The following is a 16,468-nucleotide window of genomic DNA, read 5'->3' on the forward strand; positions in this document are numbered from 1 at the left end:
TTTCTTTCTTTCTTTCTTTCTTTCTTTCTTTCTTTCTTTCTTTCCATGTTCAGCCTCTGGAGGGCAGACCGCGTACAGAACACACATCCGGGTACTTGACCCCTCCCGCTCGCCCCGTTTCACCGGAAGAAAACCCCCTATCGCTCCCTTTTGCTTCCTCTTTCCGTCAACGGAGTTTAGGTATGAGAAATAATATTCTGTCTCTCTGCGCAATCTGATTGTAATCACCGTTTTAAGTTCACCATCCACGTATACAATAAGCTGTACTTTGTCAACATATTAGTTAAGGACATATCTTTACACTTTTCTGTCTCAGAATGATGAAATGTAATGTTATATTCATCGTTGAATTGATGATGTATCTGGTCATGTTGTGGCCTAGAGCTAGACTACCGGCAGTTCTGATACGACTCGGAGGAGTTTTTTGCATGTTATACGACCCTAATATATTTATTAAACGAGGTATTAAGTATTGTTTTAACCGTACGTGTCGCTAGTACTGGATACGTTTCAATGTTATCTCCTCGCAAGTCGCATGAGTTCTTCATAGCAGTAGCCTGTCACTGTTTGAGGGATAGAATATACGGAGATTTTTAAGAACGAATTAAGTTCACTGAGAATGTGAGAGCCTTCTTTAAATTAAAGAAGTTAAATGAAAACCGCACAAAACAAAAACATTTTAGCCATTTTGTCTAATGCATATTTGCAGATTCTCTAAATTCTTTTATATTATAGGTCCATTTCATGTTATTCCCAATCCTCATTGCATCTCTTTCAGTGCAGCTTTCTCTGTATAATAAATGTGAATGGTGATACAATTAAATGTTATGCAGAATGACTCGCACAATGTAAATGTTGCATTGAAATGTCAAATTGAATGTAATTGCTCTTTTATACAGGCCACAATGGGACGTGTGATCAGGGGACAGAGAAAAGGTGCGGGCTCCGTCTTCAAAGCCCATGTCAAGCACAGAAAAGGTGCTGCTAAACTCCGTCATATTGACTTTGCTGAACGCCATGGCTACATCAAGGGGATTGTGAAGGTAAAATTGTGGATTAAATGTTGAAATTGTGAAAAGGTCACTCATGTCATTGTCATCTAAAGAGGGGATATTGCATAAAAACAAAACCACTTTCTCCTCTAGGACATTATTCACGACCCCGGCCGTGGAGCTCCCCTGGCTAAGGTGGTTTTCCGTGACCCATACCGCTTCAAGAAGAGGACTGAGCTGTTCATTGCAGCTGAAGGCATCCACACTGGGCAGTTCATCTACTGTGGCAAGAAAGGTAATGTAATTTTAAACTGAGATTAAGGCAAGTAAACATCCAGTCTTATGTGCACCTGTTGATCAAAGTCTCTGTGCTCGAACTGTTATAGCCCAGCTGAACATTGGCAATGTGCTGCCCGTTGGCACCATGCCTGAGGGTACCATTGTCTGCTGTCTGGAAGAGAAGCCTGGAGACCGGGGCAAGCTTGCTCGCGCATCCGGAAACTACGCCACAGTCATCTCCCACAATCCTGAGACCAAGAAATCCAGAGTCAAGCTTCCATCTGGATCCAAAAAAGCCATCTCTTCTGCAAACAGAGCTGTTGTTGGTAAGCAAATGTTATGGTTTCAGATATCTATTTATCTAAAGTTTTGGGTGATATGATCATCTTTTGGAGTAGTATTGTTTTCCTTGATTTGAATGGTTTTAATTTAGATTTCTGATAGTTTTATTTTTATTCTTTTACAAAAGAAAAGTATCTGTAAACTTAACCAACTGTACAAACCAGTGAAATGTTTTGTGACTGCAGGGATCTATAATTTAAGAGCATATTATTTTCTATAGCACAGGGTTTCTTAACCTAGGGAACTGCATGGGGTTTGAGAGTTGAACTAAAACTTAAAATGACAAATGGAAATTTGAAATATTTAAAAAAAGAAACAAAATAAAACTTGACATTCAGATAAACAATGTTATGTGACCTTCAACCAGCATCAGAGAACTGTGATTATCATATTGAGAAATTAACTTTTGAACCTCAGGGGTACTTTACAGTACTGAAAAAAACAAACAAAAAAAAAAAACGCTTATATACGACTAATATAGTGTGTTCGTTTTGGCTGTATAGACTGTCATATTGAGTTCAGGTCATGCTGAATTCAGTCTCAAAATGTAATGTCATGTTAAAGGTGTTGTTGCTGGTGGTGGTCGTATTGACAAACCCATCCTGAAGGCAGGACGTGCATACCACAAGTACAAGGCCAAGAGGAACTGCTGGCCTCGTGTCCGTGGTGTGGCTATGAACGTAAGCAAATTTAACTATTTTATTGTTTTTGCGATTTATAGATTTTAGTCTGATTTGTTCCCTCTTTGGCGGTTTTAAATTTGATGTTTGCGGTTTCTTTTTCTAGCCTGTTGAGCATCCCTTCGGTGGTGGTAACCATCAGCATATTGGCAAGCCCTCAACAATCAGGAGGGACGCGCCCGCTGGACGCAAGGTCGGTCTCATCGCTGCCCGTCGTACTGGCAGACTGCGTGGAACAAAGACTGTCCAGGACAAAGAGAACTAATTTGTATCTTAATAAAGTGTGTCTCAACAAATTCCAATTCCCTGTTGATGTCTTTGTCAGTTATCACGTACTATCTCTGCACAAGCACGACTAGTGTTGTCAAGTAAAGAAGAATACATGTTAGAATGTTACATAGTGCCTGCAGGATTCAATTTTATAGTTCTCAAATATTTTGCAGGTGAAGTAAGCTGATTTTTGCTTTTTAAACAGAACTTTTGAGTTGTCAAGTTGTGTAGTTTTGATTAGCGCCAGGGTTTTATGTCATGGAAGTGAAATATTGGAATTTTAAAATTACATACCATACAGACCTAAAAAATGTATATACTTATTTGTTCCCTATGCGAAATATGTGTATTTATATATATTTTTATATAGTTATTTTAGTCATACTCGGATCAGCTAGAAGCATTTTAGTTTCAGAATTATTATGACAAATATACAATCTTGTCTAAATACAACCTTTTTTTGACCAATGGTCAAGTTTTTTTGGGAAATTACCAAAGCACATCTAGGTGTAAGGGCCTGTAGGATCAAGTGTAAAACAAACTAAGCATCTTCAATACAGAGCAGCATGTAGCAAGTAATGGCAATAACTTTGTTTTATTTAAGATGGGCCTTGTGGGTTATTAAAGCTGGTTAAGATTGATTGGTGGCAGCAAATTGGAGGTTCAATTAAAGAGTTCTCATGACAGCCTTTACCATAATTCAACCTAATATTCCTAAGATTGTTGCAGTCTAGAGGAAATTAGTTTAATGCATGTTTAACAGTTCTGGGTGCCTTTTCTGTTCAGAGGCTGAGAATTAACAATAAATCTTACAAAGATGAGGATATTTTGGAACTACAGTAAGCTAAATCCTTGCACCTAAAAGACTAACACTAATAAGATTTATTAGCATATGATTGACAAATTTGGTAAAAAATATCCCCGTTCATCTAGGTATCATCTTTTAATTATTCTAGGAATTATTATAAAGACATTTTAATAAAGTAATACCTGACTCGCCAACACGCATTTTAAATTTGTGTCTATAGAGCTGTGTACTCGACAAGGACACATTTGTGAATTTAGTACAATAAATGCATAAAACATCATGCAGGTCTAAATGTTCAAAATAAGAGACATTTTCCCGATTTCTTTTCTTTATTCTTGAAGGGCGCAATGCTTTTTTCTAATATTTCTGTGCACAAAAACCTCACAAAGTGAAAGTCAACATTGTGACTGTGGCTTCAGAATTCAACGTCACATCATGGCCAAAACAAAAGTCGGCAAAAAACAGGGCGAAGAACTCTGTACAGTCAATAATCTTTAAAAATAACACAAGGACAAAAATGTTCCTCTTAAATCAAATTCTATTTTTCTTTTAGTGAAATACAACAAAATAAATTCTATAAAATAAAACAGCAAAATATTTAAATATATGATGGGCAGAATATTTTCATTTGCAGGAGTATTTGGTATTTTTCCAACAAAATCCAAGAAAAAAAAGCATTCAAGTTACCAATTAAATACATACAGTATCTACTGATGTTTACTCCTTTAATCCAAGAGACATTACTAACTGAAGTTGCAACATGACTAACCAGCAGTTATTTTATGGTACAACCCTGCTTTTACGTTCACTCTCCTTAAATGAAGAATCCCCAGACAGAGCCTTTATTTGAGAACACGAATGTGAACAGGGATCACGAATTTAGGCGATCGACTAAACTGCCAGGTCATTTGTCCGATACAATGTTCAAGACAAAGAAGCAAAACGAGTTCTGTCCACTAATGTTCCAGGCATCCTGGCATTAACTGTTGCATATAATTTCTCTTTCTAAAATTCCTATTATCAAAACCTAAGTGTTTATCCCACCCAAAAAAAAAAAGCGACAGCCAAATATTTATCCGAGGAAACGTGTGCAATTGTAAAGCCACTTATTTCTTACATTGCTTCGAAAACATCAAATCTAGAAGAGCATATGGAGGGGACCAACAAAAGGGCTCTTCCAAATCACTGTGGAAAAAGAAATCACAGAATTGCCCTTCAGCTATGCTAGTTTGATGTGAAGCCATGCTAAGATGTTACAGCGTGTCAGCTGGAGCTTTCAAATTATTGAATTATTACCAGAAAAAAAAAAAAAGAAGAAGAAGAAAGGCAATAGGAGTTTCCAGATTAAAATTGCATCATCACCCCATTCACATCAACTAAACGTCAAGATCATCACCCAACCGTCCCATCGTTCACAAAACTATGGCCAACTCTTGCTCACGAGGTGCCGTAGCCGGTTAAGCTTTGACATGAATATAATGTATGATCAAAAGCAGAATGACCCAAACGGCCCAAACCTTACTACTGAGCATGGGATAAAACAGGGATATTTTTTTTTGTCTTTCACCGATGTATTTGCATTTTTTTTTTGTGTTGTTTTTCCATTTTCATAAATCTGCAGTCTCCCAACAGCATCACACACGCTGTTGCTTTTGAACAGTCAAAACATTAACATAGTATGTACACCTCTGTCATGAGACAAGTGCGTCAGGCCCGTTTTATTATTACAAACAATATGCACAGTCCACTGCAAGTTACACTTTTGACAGTTAATACTGCAGAGCAGACGGTGAAGAGTCTCCACTCCAGGGTTAGAAATTGAGGGAAGCTGAATGTTCTGGTTACACAGGCTCTGGAGTGGAGCAGCATGGTGGGGCCTGGCCTTGCTCTGGATTCGAGTATCTCACTGGAGAATTCAGATGGAGGACAGTGTGACAACATATCGTTAGTCTTTAGTCTGGGTGGGTGGCACCTCCTCAGGGGGCTCCCAGTTCTCTTGTGCTCGTGGGCCTGGACGCTGAGGGTTGTTGACGTGCTGTGCTGCTGGGCCAGTGTATGGCTGCGCATGCGGGAGGTTATTCTGCTGAGGAGATCCCAGAACAATCGAATGAGTGCATGACAACCAGAGATCACATTTATACTCATGTTTTACTTAGATTTGTAAATGCTTAAACAAAATAATTTTTGTATAAACCCTGTTCTTTTGAACCTTTTTTCAACATTAAATGTTTCAGAAGCACCAAATCAGCGTATTAGAAAGATTTCTTAAGGATCGTGCGCACTGGAAGAATGCTGCCGAAAATTCAGCGTTGCCGTCATAGGAATACATTTTATTTAAATGTAAATTTTCCCTGCCAATGACAGAAATTTCCTGCAATCTATAGCCCCTTTTACAGAGAGATTCCGGAAAATACACGGATAGCGTGACCCGGCATTCGTCCCGGGATTGTTTGATTTCTGTTCATTCACACTGCCAGTGATTTGCCAGTTCACACAAAACCCGGAAAAATCCCGGAAAGACGCATGACATCAGGATGAGACGTGTAACGTACGCGTCGAAAACATGTACACGCGCATACCGTTCCACAAAGCTGGTGAACTATCTCAGCTTCAGCACGGATAGTGAGGAGCTCCTGGTCTCTGCTTCGTTCCAGTTTGCAGACACTTGTCACGCAATGGCACGAGCGCCACCCCTTACGGCATTGGTCCTGGCTTTTGTTCACACAGAGCACGTTCCGGGACTGATTCGGGCAATGTTACTAGGTCCCCAACCCGGCATCGATGCTGGTATCAATCAAGGGTCGTGTTTGCGTTCATAGAGAAGGCGTTCCGACAATTACCCGGGATCAATGCGCTGTGTGAAAGGGGCTGTTATACAGTAGGGGGTTACTATTACATATCTTCTGAAACTGTACAAAATCTCCAGAACCAAAATCAAAAAGCAGAAACGAGTGATAGATTGCTTGTGGACATGTAAGCAAACAAGAGCAAAAACAAATCAAAACTGCCTAAATGTCAAACCCACAAAGAGGCAAAGGACTGTGCAAGCTTTTGGGGAGTTGGCAGACTATCTAATCATTCTGTGTTTTGATTTTAATTCTAAATCTGATCTGGACAGTCTTTGGGAAAAATGGCAACATTTTCTCAGCTTTTTGTTCAAAATGTTACTTTTTAATGAAATAAACTCAAATTCAAGTGTTGAGCAAATTAAGCTAGAAAAAAAAAAACTACATTAAAGCATTTAAAGAGGTACTGTTCTTTGTGTTAATTCACTGTATTCTGATATTCATTTACCAACATATTCTGGGGGCCATGATATTTTGTGAAAATGATCAAATGCTGGCACTGACAGTACCTGTTGAAACTTTGTGCCTGGAGAGTGAGGGTACAGAGCAGTGTCCTCTGGGGGAGAAGGGTCTTGCTCTTCAAGGGCCTCCTGCTCATCAGGCTCCTAAAACGACCATCATAAATGAAATTATGCACTTGCTTTAAATTATGCATTTTTTATTAAATACAAAATTATTCTTTGGTTTGATTTCTTTAATATTACGTAACCAGGGATGTGAGTGAATAAAGTCCTCTATAGGGAGTCCCTTACATGTTAAACATGCAAAGCCAATATAATGGCTCAGGGTTTATGTTTGGAACACTGTCCTACTCAGACATAATTGATTTGAATGACAGATGAGAGAACACCATAAACAGACAACACATACTAAGGACTCCTATACTTTGATTTTACTGAAATTGTTCTCCAAACTAAAAGGAAGCTTGTTTAGATGACAAGAATTTGCACATGGATGAATTCTCTTGAAAAGAGCTCTTCCCCCATGACAGTTAATCATCAGAATTGGACATAAAACTAACCAAATTTGCAATCATACAAAAGCTTCTTCATTTTCACATCAGATCGATATCACATCCCCAAAAGAAATTAAAAGACAACTAAAAGAAAAACAAAACAAAAAAACACCACCAGACACAAAGATTACCTCCAACTCATCTGTACACTATAGCCAAGGCTTAGAGTTTTCGAACACTTAGTTACCACATTAAGATTTGTAGTTGGGTAGAAAGAAACAGTTTGGACACACTGAGATGAGGACGAAATAACAGTTGACTCAGAGTTGTTTTTGAGGTAGGTGGAAGATGGTACTGTCTACATCACGCCCTGTGAACATCAAAAAGTTACGCAGATGGCACCAGTGTGGCCGGGCCATACGAGTCTTACGGTGTGCTGTTGTTGGCCTGTCACTTCCCCTGGCAAAAGTTGCTGTGTCGAGGACGGGTTCCGGCCAGCGTCCTCTTCAGATACCACCTCGTGCTTCGTTAAGTGACACTATTTTGAAATGGCAGTTAATATTGTACACTTAAAACAAATTATGCATGTATGGCTGTATACATTTAACATTTGTGGTAACTTGCTATTCATCATTAAACTGGATTTAAGCGAGCGCTTTAGTTCCGCAAATTAATAATTAATTTAAAAAGAAAAGAAAAAAAAATCTATGACATGAAATCAAGCATAACTATAATGAAACTTAAAATTAATGAAAATATCAACAGCATTTATAATTGCTTTGCATTAGAAAAAAAAAAAAAAAAAACTGGAAATAAAAAAAATGTCGAAAACTCAAAGCCCTACCTATAGTTAAACATGGCTATTTAGCACTCAAAACTCTTTTCAAAATCCTTTTCACAATTATTTTCCAAAAATTAAAATGTTTGATATGTCTGCCAGCCCATCATCATACAGTCAGTGTGATTTTTTTTTTTTTTTTTCAGTAAAAAGTTTTTACTGATTGGGGTTCTCTATAAGGAAATCATGCAAAAATTACTATTTAAAAGTCTGACTAATAGGCAAAGCACTATTAAGCTAAATATACTGGCACTAATTATTCAGGCAATGAGGGGTGGCATGAGCCAACACATACCTCCTCTGGGCACAACTCGCAGGCCTTGGCTAAAGTCATACGGGCACTGTGGGAGCGCTCCAGGAAGTATCCATTAGAAGTCTCATTGCTCTGAACAGGAGGGGACCAGTTGTTATACGTGTACTGGGTATTGCCAGTGTACGGTCTTCGTTCCAACTCGTCACCGAGCCACTCCACTGCCCATGTCCACTTCCTCTTTAAATCACCATTGCTCTGGAACAGGCAAAACAACCAGTTTTTGCATATTCAATACCACAAAACAAACCCATCCAAGTGCACATTCTTTTGCAGTTGTTCTCACCTGGAGAATCTGATAGGCCACTGAGCAATTGCTGAAAAGAGCCACCATGCATTTGATACACTGATAAGCTCTCTTTTGGTAGTGGTTTTTGGAGCGCTGAATGGTGTCAAAAAGCCCATCACGGTCATCAGGGATTCCCTTCAACACATTGTGGATCCTAAAAAACCATAAAGAAAAGGAGCAGTGAAAGACATTATAATCAATCACGGTTCTCTGTATACATTTTGGACCATATTTATTATTGATAAATGGTTTTAATTCCAAATGTTAACATGCATGTATTCTGACCACTATCTCAGACAAAAAAAAAAAAACTGCTTGTATGACTTTTTATATAGTCGAAAACACAAAGGGGCAACACATTTTTCTATACCTGGAAATAAATAAATTCCATACTTTTTTCATAATGCATAGGAAAGCAGTTTTTGCTGTACATTGGTTTAAGGAATTTGCTAAAGATGAAATAACAGTAGAAACGCAACTGACCTGTGAGTCTGCCATGAGTCCTCAATAAATAAGATCTGGAGGAGCAAGTCCAGGTAAGGCCTTAACTCATAAGTGTATGAATATGCCACCTACGCAAAAAAAAACACACAAAAAAACGTTAATTAAAGGGATACTTCAGGATTTAGCATTAAGCTTTGTATTTGTATAAAATCTGTAGTATTTTCGAATTACCGTGCTTTCCACCCTCATATCCCACTGAGACGAGAAATTTATAAATTTTTTGTCTGGAAAAAAAAAAATCCTCCAATGACGCAAAAATCATCATTTTGCATCATCGGAGGATTTTTTGGCCAGAGGCTAAAAACTATAGTCAGTAGTAAGGGCTGTCCCACATGTTCTCAACCCACCCATAGAGGGTAGGATCTCACTCCCAGAATATACAGTGTCAGACATCTTTTTTGGAAGCTAAGCTAGAAGGCTCTTGTTCTGTGGCGAAAGCTGAGTAGTAGGGGTTACCATCCTCTTTTTTCCAGACATGTCCGGCCATGGATGTCCGGGATTCAGCTTTTGCTTTCTGCAGTTGCCATTCATTGTTTACATGCACACCTTTTGTTTCTAACTGAATTCATTCTGATTGGTGAATTTGAATGTAGTGTTCACATGAACGCTAAACAAGTGATCGTTTTAACATTGCTAAGAAAATTCCCGCTCCTCCGTTAGGAGCTAAAATAACTAAGGCGTGCTTTGAACACTTATCAAAACTTGATTATTAAATTGATGGACCAACTCACAACTAATCACCACCCTCAGCTATACCGTGCTTGTCTTTCCGAAGTTACGTATCTCGCTCACCTGCCACAGTAGTTCACTAAGCACAGTGGAAGAAAACTGAGGGTTCTCCCAACAGCAGAATCTTAGCAGTTTGATAGTGTCCTCTGAGTTACTGCAGTCTTCGATAATCTTCTTTACATAACTGGTGCGCACAAACAGAATGTCCACCACCAGCTGCTGCAGAGGCATGATGGGAGCAGTGATGTTGGGGTCTCCATATGGGTTTGGCAGGGGAGGGTTACCTAAAAACAGTCAAGATGAGGAAATGTCAGCTCATTACCTGAAGTGGAGAAAAACATTCCTTGTGAATGCAAATATTTAAATCACTATCAATAGATCAAAGTACTCTAAACACTATTGAACAATGGCAAAACCAAGTATTTGATATTGGCATGACAATAAAAAAAAAAATATATATATAGATTTATATATTGATAATGGTGCTATTGACAGTAAATGCCCTCAGCTCCAAGCAATGCCAACCTGGCAGTCATGCCTGGAGATGGCTTTGTGTCAGTCAGGAAGTTCTGAGCAAGGATGAGGATCTTCATTGGGCAATGGGGACCGAAATTACATGTAAAAGCCTAAAGACCATTTTGCATTTTGTTTAAAGATTACAAACAATTCGTAGCAAGGTACAAAACTCATTACCGTTGATTGATGACTGCATACGTGATGTCACATCACAGCAGCGAACCAACTGTGAGACAACAGTATAGAGCTTTCCCAGCTCAGCATACTGGTACTTAATTGGAGGACCAGGACCCTCGTCCAGGGCCACAAGCATGAAGTTGGCCGGTACCCCAAGCTTCAACAGCTGCGTCTTCTCTGCCAAGCCTGAGTGAGCAAAATGAAGAGTGAGACAGGACAGCACTGTAGCATGAATGAAGACCTTAAGGCTGGAAATTGCTCCTTACCAAGGTTGGCATACATGACGAAAAGGTTGAAGTACTGCTGCAGATGACGGCCATGCTCAGATACTTCCCTTCTCAGCAGATTAAGTACGGCACGGAACAAGTGCTCACTTAGACTCAAATTATCACAGCCCTGAGACAAAAGGACAAAAAAAAAATTTAATGTACAAGAACCTATGGGCCGAATTGCCACACCAAGTTGCAAAAGTCAGATTTTCCATGAATGCACATAAGCCTGTATAGAGACTGAAATGAATGCTAACAAGACTGAAAAGACGTACCTGACTTGAAGGACCAGGTGAGGCAATCGGTGAAGGGCAGGGTCCATCTTGCAATGAAAAATGTGCAATGAAAACGATGAGTTTGGAAAAAGCCCCTCGGACCTCTGCACTGGGGCACTCAAGCAGGTACTCAGAGAAGCGGTTTGGATATGCAAAGAGGACATTGTGTGCGAACCAGTAACGCACATTCTTACTATGTCGCAGTAAGATGCAAAGAGCATCATACCTGAAACAAACAAAAAAAAAAAACATTGATAAACAAGGATCAACTAACTGTTGAACACTGCAAATATGCGCCTGATACACACACGCACGCTTACCAATCGCTAGCAGGGCCACGGACTACTTTCTTGGTATGGAATCCAGTACTGAAGAGAAACTTAGCAGCAAGCTGTATACTAATCATAGCCATTTCTTCTGCTTCAGGCAAAAGGTGGTCTTGACCTAAAAGATAAAATTTTCAAATACTGATGGATAAGAGAACAAAAACCTCGGCAAAATACTGAATCTAATGCCAAATTTACACTGCAGAGAAGTGGAGGAACAAACATGCTTCTGAAAGTGGTATTTGGGTGTATTTACACAAAATATATATATAATAATATATACAAAAATGCTTTGCGTGAATAGACCCTAAATGAATTTCAGAGGACTTTAGTCCAGCACATATACCATTGTTCAAAAGTTTAGGGTCAATTAGATTTTGTTTTTCTAATGAAAGAATTAAATTGCTCAAGTGACAGCCCTAATCCCATCTACAACAGAAGAGAACAAAGCAAGGTCAATGGCTGGATTTACCTGGCGGTGAGTTCAAGTACACACTGTTACAGGTCAGCAGTTTCCTGATGAACTGGAAGTACTCCAAGCTGTACTGCATGCGGTTGTGCATAAACTGCACATTCTGTTTGCGCACACTGCGTTCGATAGCAGAGGGCATCTTCACCTGATGAGGTTTGCTGGTCACTGTGAGCTCAGTGATGTATTTAACCAGCTCACTGTCCTTGTCTAATGTGTCCATTCGCTCATAAAAGAGGATGTAGGCATTCCACCAGCGCTTCTGCCGCCTGTACGACATGCGTTTCATCATGTGGTCAAAGACCTCGCCCATGTACTCTCCACCAAAGCACTGGTTCTTCATCTCCTCGTCGTCATCCATCTTGCATTCGGTGACATCACCATCGTCAAACTTGTACCAACGGTTCCTTTCTCCCTCGCCACCGCTGCCGTTCCTCTGAATGATGTAGGAGTAATAATGACCTCCACTAGCCTGGCCTGAGTGGACCAGCACTCCCACTAAACGATAACGAGAGCTACAGGGGGGTTCCGGCTCTGACGGCTCATTCTGCTGGATCACCTGGTGTCATAAAGATCAACTTAAACTCCAGTTGTGTAAAAGATATTCCCAAATAACATTTATTTGAATTAGACATAGCTTGAAAGACCATGCTAGTGTAATACCTGGTTTTCTGGGTGCACATCAGACCCCTCCAGCTTAGCTACTCCAGCTACTGTATAGGGCTCCATATCTAACTCCCGTGGGAACTCAAAGTAGTCATTGAACTTAATGGCACACTCTCGTTCCCAGTCATAATCAAAGCGTTTCAGCTGGATGGCCAGCACTGGAGGAAGCTTCTTAATGAGCAAACGTTTCACTGTGTCCACCTGCCACAAAGACATTACCACCTTGAGCTTAATATGGTGCGCTCTTAAATCAACAGAAATAATAAAGATCATTTAAAACAGAAAACGCACCTTCTTGTTGCACTTTTCACAGTGGTAGGCATTTGCACCCTCAAGCAAGTCTCCTTTTACATACTGCTCCATAGAATCAAGGAGATTTTGATGGTTCCTGATATCTACATTCAACGTCGTAAACGATTCCTCACATTCATATCTGAAAAGACAGTTTGGAGTGTTTCATTGAGAAGGGAAAAAACAAAGCCCTAACAAATCACAGTATTAGATTTCTGATGTACCTGTGAGGACAACCCTGACATATTTTCTGGTCAGCAAAAGATCCACCCAGTATTTTGCTCAGCATGGCAGGGTGACCCAGTGCTTTCAAAGCCTCGTCTAAACTGTCCACCAGTGAGTTGAAAAACTCCAGAGCATCATGCTGTTCCCTCAGATTGACTGGTTCACCCCACAACCTGCAGAGAAAGGAAGGGATTAAGAAAGTAGTTTAGAGAGTCACATATTGTCCTGTAGCTTTAAAAGAAAGGAAAACAGAAGGAGAACTTACCGAAACTGCTTCCAGAAACCCCTAGGCACGTAGTATTGCAATCTGGAGGCAGCCAAGTGTCCAAAAATGACTTGCAACTGCCGAAGAACCCCAATGTTGTATTCCTTCCTGTCCTCTGACTTACCGAGAGAAGGTTTGTCTTCAAACTGGTGCTGATAACCAAACACCTCATCCCGTGGATCCACATTACTCTGCAAAATTAAAGCGAGATTTTCAGTAAATTGAAGTAACTTCCATTGTGATATGATTAAAACAGAGATCTTTTGTAAAAATGCCCTCAGCTCCAGGGAATGGCAACAGGGCACACCCTGGAGATGGCTATATTTGTCAGTCACTTGGTTCTGAGAAAGGATGATCACCTTCATCACTGGGCAGTTAACAATTAAACAAGTACAATGAAATTTTAATGACATGAACATACAATAGAAACCAAAGACACAATCTCTCTTGCAGCAGTCCACGACGTGTGCGTCCAAAACAACAAGTGCAAGAGATGTAAGCACTCTCTGGATTAATAAAGCTCACACCTGAGCTTAATTATGAGAAGTGAAACGAGAAGCCACACCCCTCCATCTGAGCTGTTCCCGAGGCAATATGAATCCCAATTTTATTCACCACGATTTAGACCAAATTTAATGGTCCATTACACATTTCTATGGTTCAAAATGCAATGCAATGTTGTTGCAATGTTTGTTGTTCAATTTATATTGTCAGCTAAAACCATTAATCATATTATTGAAAATATAAGCATTAGAAGCATGTTGAAATGTTGTACTTATGGGCAGCTTACACAATACCATGCAGTGGTTTCAGCAATAAAAGATCCACAAAGTCGGAACCCAATAAATACATTTGTTTAGCTAACCACCATGAGTGATTTATTCTAAAACCACTCAGTGCTCAAAACTTTAACTCCGCCCACAGCACACTTCCATGAGCTTGAATGTATTCAGAAAGAATCGGTACAGCTGTAACTTAAAGTGTCTTTTATAAATCTGATAAAACTAAGGACTCTTCGGAGATGTAAAGGATGCAATACTACTCTGCAAGTACTCAAGATTAACACGAGATTGGCAGAAACGGCTTTTTACATTTTTAAAGAGTACATAAAACACAGTAAAAAGACAAAAGCAAAAAATATTCAATTGAAAAATAAAAGCCCATTCAAAATTAATAAAAAACATAAATGGAATGCATAATTACATTTACACTCTCCATTAAAAGTGAATTAAAATACGTAATGGATAAAAATATAGAATCTCTAAAATTTGAAAATCAAATGAACCTTAGCACAGTGTGGATGCAAAGTGTTTATTTAAGTGAACCATACTAGAACCATATCTAGAGATACTTGTTTTGCACAATAGGGTCTATGTTTTTTCGACGCATTCAAATAAAGGCAAAAATTCTCATGAACTGAATGAACCATGTTAGGCAGTACCTCATTATCTTGCTTCTCGTCTCCAGACATATCATCATCCACATCGCTTCCTGTGCCTTCGATGGCCAGGATGCCATTCCTGATTGGGGGAATCATGTAAAGCTGCTGGATAACTGAGTTCATGTAGCAAGTCGCACCTGCATTTTTCAGACCCACAAATCCCTTGGTGGGCCGTGGGCCAACTGGTGGCAAATATTCCCATTCAGTAAGTGGTTCACAACCTGAAAATGCATTAAAAAAAACAACAACAAAAAAAAAACAAGTAAATAACCGCACTGTTTCTAGGAATCAGAATCGTCTGCACTTTTTTCTAATATTTGCACACACACCTAAATAGTACATATCAGTTAGTGTGTCAACAATCTGCTTGAGATTTCGCACACATCCAACGGCAAGTGCGACCAGCAGTTCAAAGCCAGCAGTGATGGTGGCTGGGGTGCTACACACAGGGATGGCCTGTTCAGTGGGGAATTCTCCACTCTTCATGTATTGCAGGTACACATTAGATGCTGGGAACAGGAAGTCATCCATTAACTCCTATAAAGAGTTTGTACAAAGAAAAGGAAAATCAGTTAGTTTTGACATGATAGGCATTTTTTGTTTTGTTTTTTTGTCATTTAAAAATGGCCAAGGAGATTACCTTGATTAGACTAGCACCTCCTTTTTCACAGCCAATGTAGAACTTCTTCTCTGGGGTCTGGAAAGCCAGTAACTCTTTTGTGACACCAATATGACCTTCCAAAATGGTCTCCTCAACCCCAGGATCCCCAGTCCTCTTTACTTCATCCTAAAAATAAAGGGAGGCAAGACTCAAAATTAACACACTAAAGTTTGCTTTGTTAATTCCAAAAAGAAGTTTAAGTAAACGAACATACCCGGATTCGCTTTAACCAATCAATCTCATTGTTTAAGAGAACTTCTGCATTAGGAAGATTAATGTTGCTGTTATATGCATAGTTGAGTAAGTGCCTTAGAAGAGTGAAGTAATCAGCAGCGTGCTTTGCCCGCTCTTTTGCAGTGCTCTGGAACACAAATGGATACAGAGAACTATAAATCATGAGATGCTCTGAATTAGTGAAAAAAGGAAAAACATTTTAATCATCCAGCTTTGTCTCAGAGAAATAGGAAAGACACTTACACCTAAAACTGTGAAGAGAAGGGTGATGAAGAACAGAAGAGGCCTATGGCCCATACAACATCGGGTGGCCATGAGGAAGAACTGTTCTTGGGACATTTGACGAACAGACCTAGGAGCAGACATCAGAATGTATTAGATATGAAGTTTACGAAATTGTTGGTTTGCCTCTAAACCACATATCATACTTTCATACTTCCAACTGATTTTCCAATTCCGGTTACAAAAATTACAAAATCTTATTTTCAAGTTCATACTCTGAATTCCTCACTGAGCATTGGCGAACTCTGTCTTTAGTTTCATAGTCAATTTTAAATTTTCAGTTCAATTTCTTGACATTATGTAAATAAGTTGCATTAATTAAATAATAATAAATTACACAATTTAATAATAATAAAAAAACATTTACAAATGACATTTTACAATTTAGACAATCATTTTTAAAATAAAAAAAACATTTCTGAAAGTCTAGTATAATATTTTATAAAAATAAAATAAAAAATAAAAAAACATTTATTTTATTTTAAAAAGTCATAAATGTCAAAGGGAACAGCATGACCCAAATGGCCCA

The 16,468-nt window shown here is 39.1% G+C and overlaps 2 protein-coding genes across 2 annotated transcripts in view; one reads left to right on the forward strand and one right to left on the reverse strand.

Annotated features, from left to right (window-relative positions):
• Window positions 1-47: 47 nt before the first annotated feature.
• On the forward strand, window positions 48-2,595 carry rpl8 (ribosomal protein L8). Its single transcript, XM_039653100.2, has 6 exons — window positions 48-180; window positions 900-1,043; window positions 1,146-1,287; window positions 1,379-1,597; window positions 2,178-2,293; window positions 2,400-2,595. The coding sequence occupies exons 2-6, from the start codon at window positions 906-908 to the stop codon at window positions 2,556-2,558; spliced, it is 774 nt and encodes a 257-aa protein (XP_039509034.1). The 5' UTR covers window positions 48-180; window positions 900-905; the 3' UTR covers window positions 2,559-2,595.
• Window positions 2,596-3,891: 1,296 nt separating this feature from the next.
• Window positions 3,892-16,468, reverse strand: part of usp9 (ubiquitin specific peptidase 9) — a 39,417-nt gene continuing 26,840 nt past the window's right edge. Inside the window, exons 28-48 of the mRNA XM_039653083.2 lie at window positions 15,901-16,009; window positions 15,638-15,784; window positions 15,403-15,549; window positions 15,092-15,299; window positions 14,763-14,983; window positions 13,322-13,512; window positions 13,056-13,229; window positions 12,832-12,973; window positions 12,538-12,741; window positions 11,878-12,433; window positions 11,400-11,523; window positions 11,080-11,305; window positions 10,802-10,931; window positions 10,536-10,721; window positions 9,906-10,126; window positions 9,093-9,181; window positions 8,607-8,763; window positions 8,306-8,518; window positions 7,603-7,710; window positions 6,727-6,822; window positions 3,892-5,454 (exon numbers count right to left, since the gene is read on the reverse strand). Of these exons, the coding sequence (XP_039509017.1) occupies window positions 5,317-5,454; window positions 6,727-6,822; window positions 7,603-7,710; window positions 8,306-8,518; window positions 8,607-8,763; window positions 9,093-9,181; window positions 9,906-10,126; window positions 10,536-10,721; window positions 10,802-10,931; window positions 11,080-11,305; window positions 11,400-11,523; window positions 11,878-12,433; window positions 12,538-12,741; window positions 12,832-12,973; window positions 13,056-13,229; window positions 13,322-13,512; window positions 14,763-14,983; window positions 15,092-15,299; window positions 15,403-15,549; window positions 15,638-15,784; window positions 15,901-16,009 (3,787 nt within the window). The 3' untranslated portion in view covers window positions 3,892-5,316. The remainder of the gene's footprint in view (window positions 5,455-6,726; window positions 6,823-7,602; window positions 7,711-8,305; window positions 8,519-8,606; window positions 8,764-9,092; window positions 9,182-9,905; window positions 10,127-10,535; window positions 10,722-10,801; window positions 10,932-11,079; window positions 11,306-11,399; window positions 11,524-11,877; window positions 12,434-12,537; window positions 12,742-12,831; window positions 12,974-13,055; window positions 13,230-13,321; window positions 13,513-14,762; window positions 14,984-15,091; window positions 15,300-15,402; window positions 15,550-15,637; window positions 15,785-15,900; window positions 16,010-16,468) is intronic.

This window comes from Pimephales promelas, chromosome 7, assembly GCF_988280905.1.
Source record: "Pimephales promelas chromosome 7, fPimPro1.hap1.1, whole genome shotgun sequence".
Classification (NCBI taxonomy): Eukaryota; Metazoa; Chordata; class Actinopteri; order Cypriniformes; family Leuciscidae; genus Pimephales; species Pimephales promelas.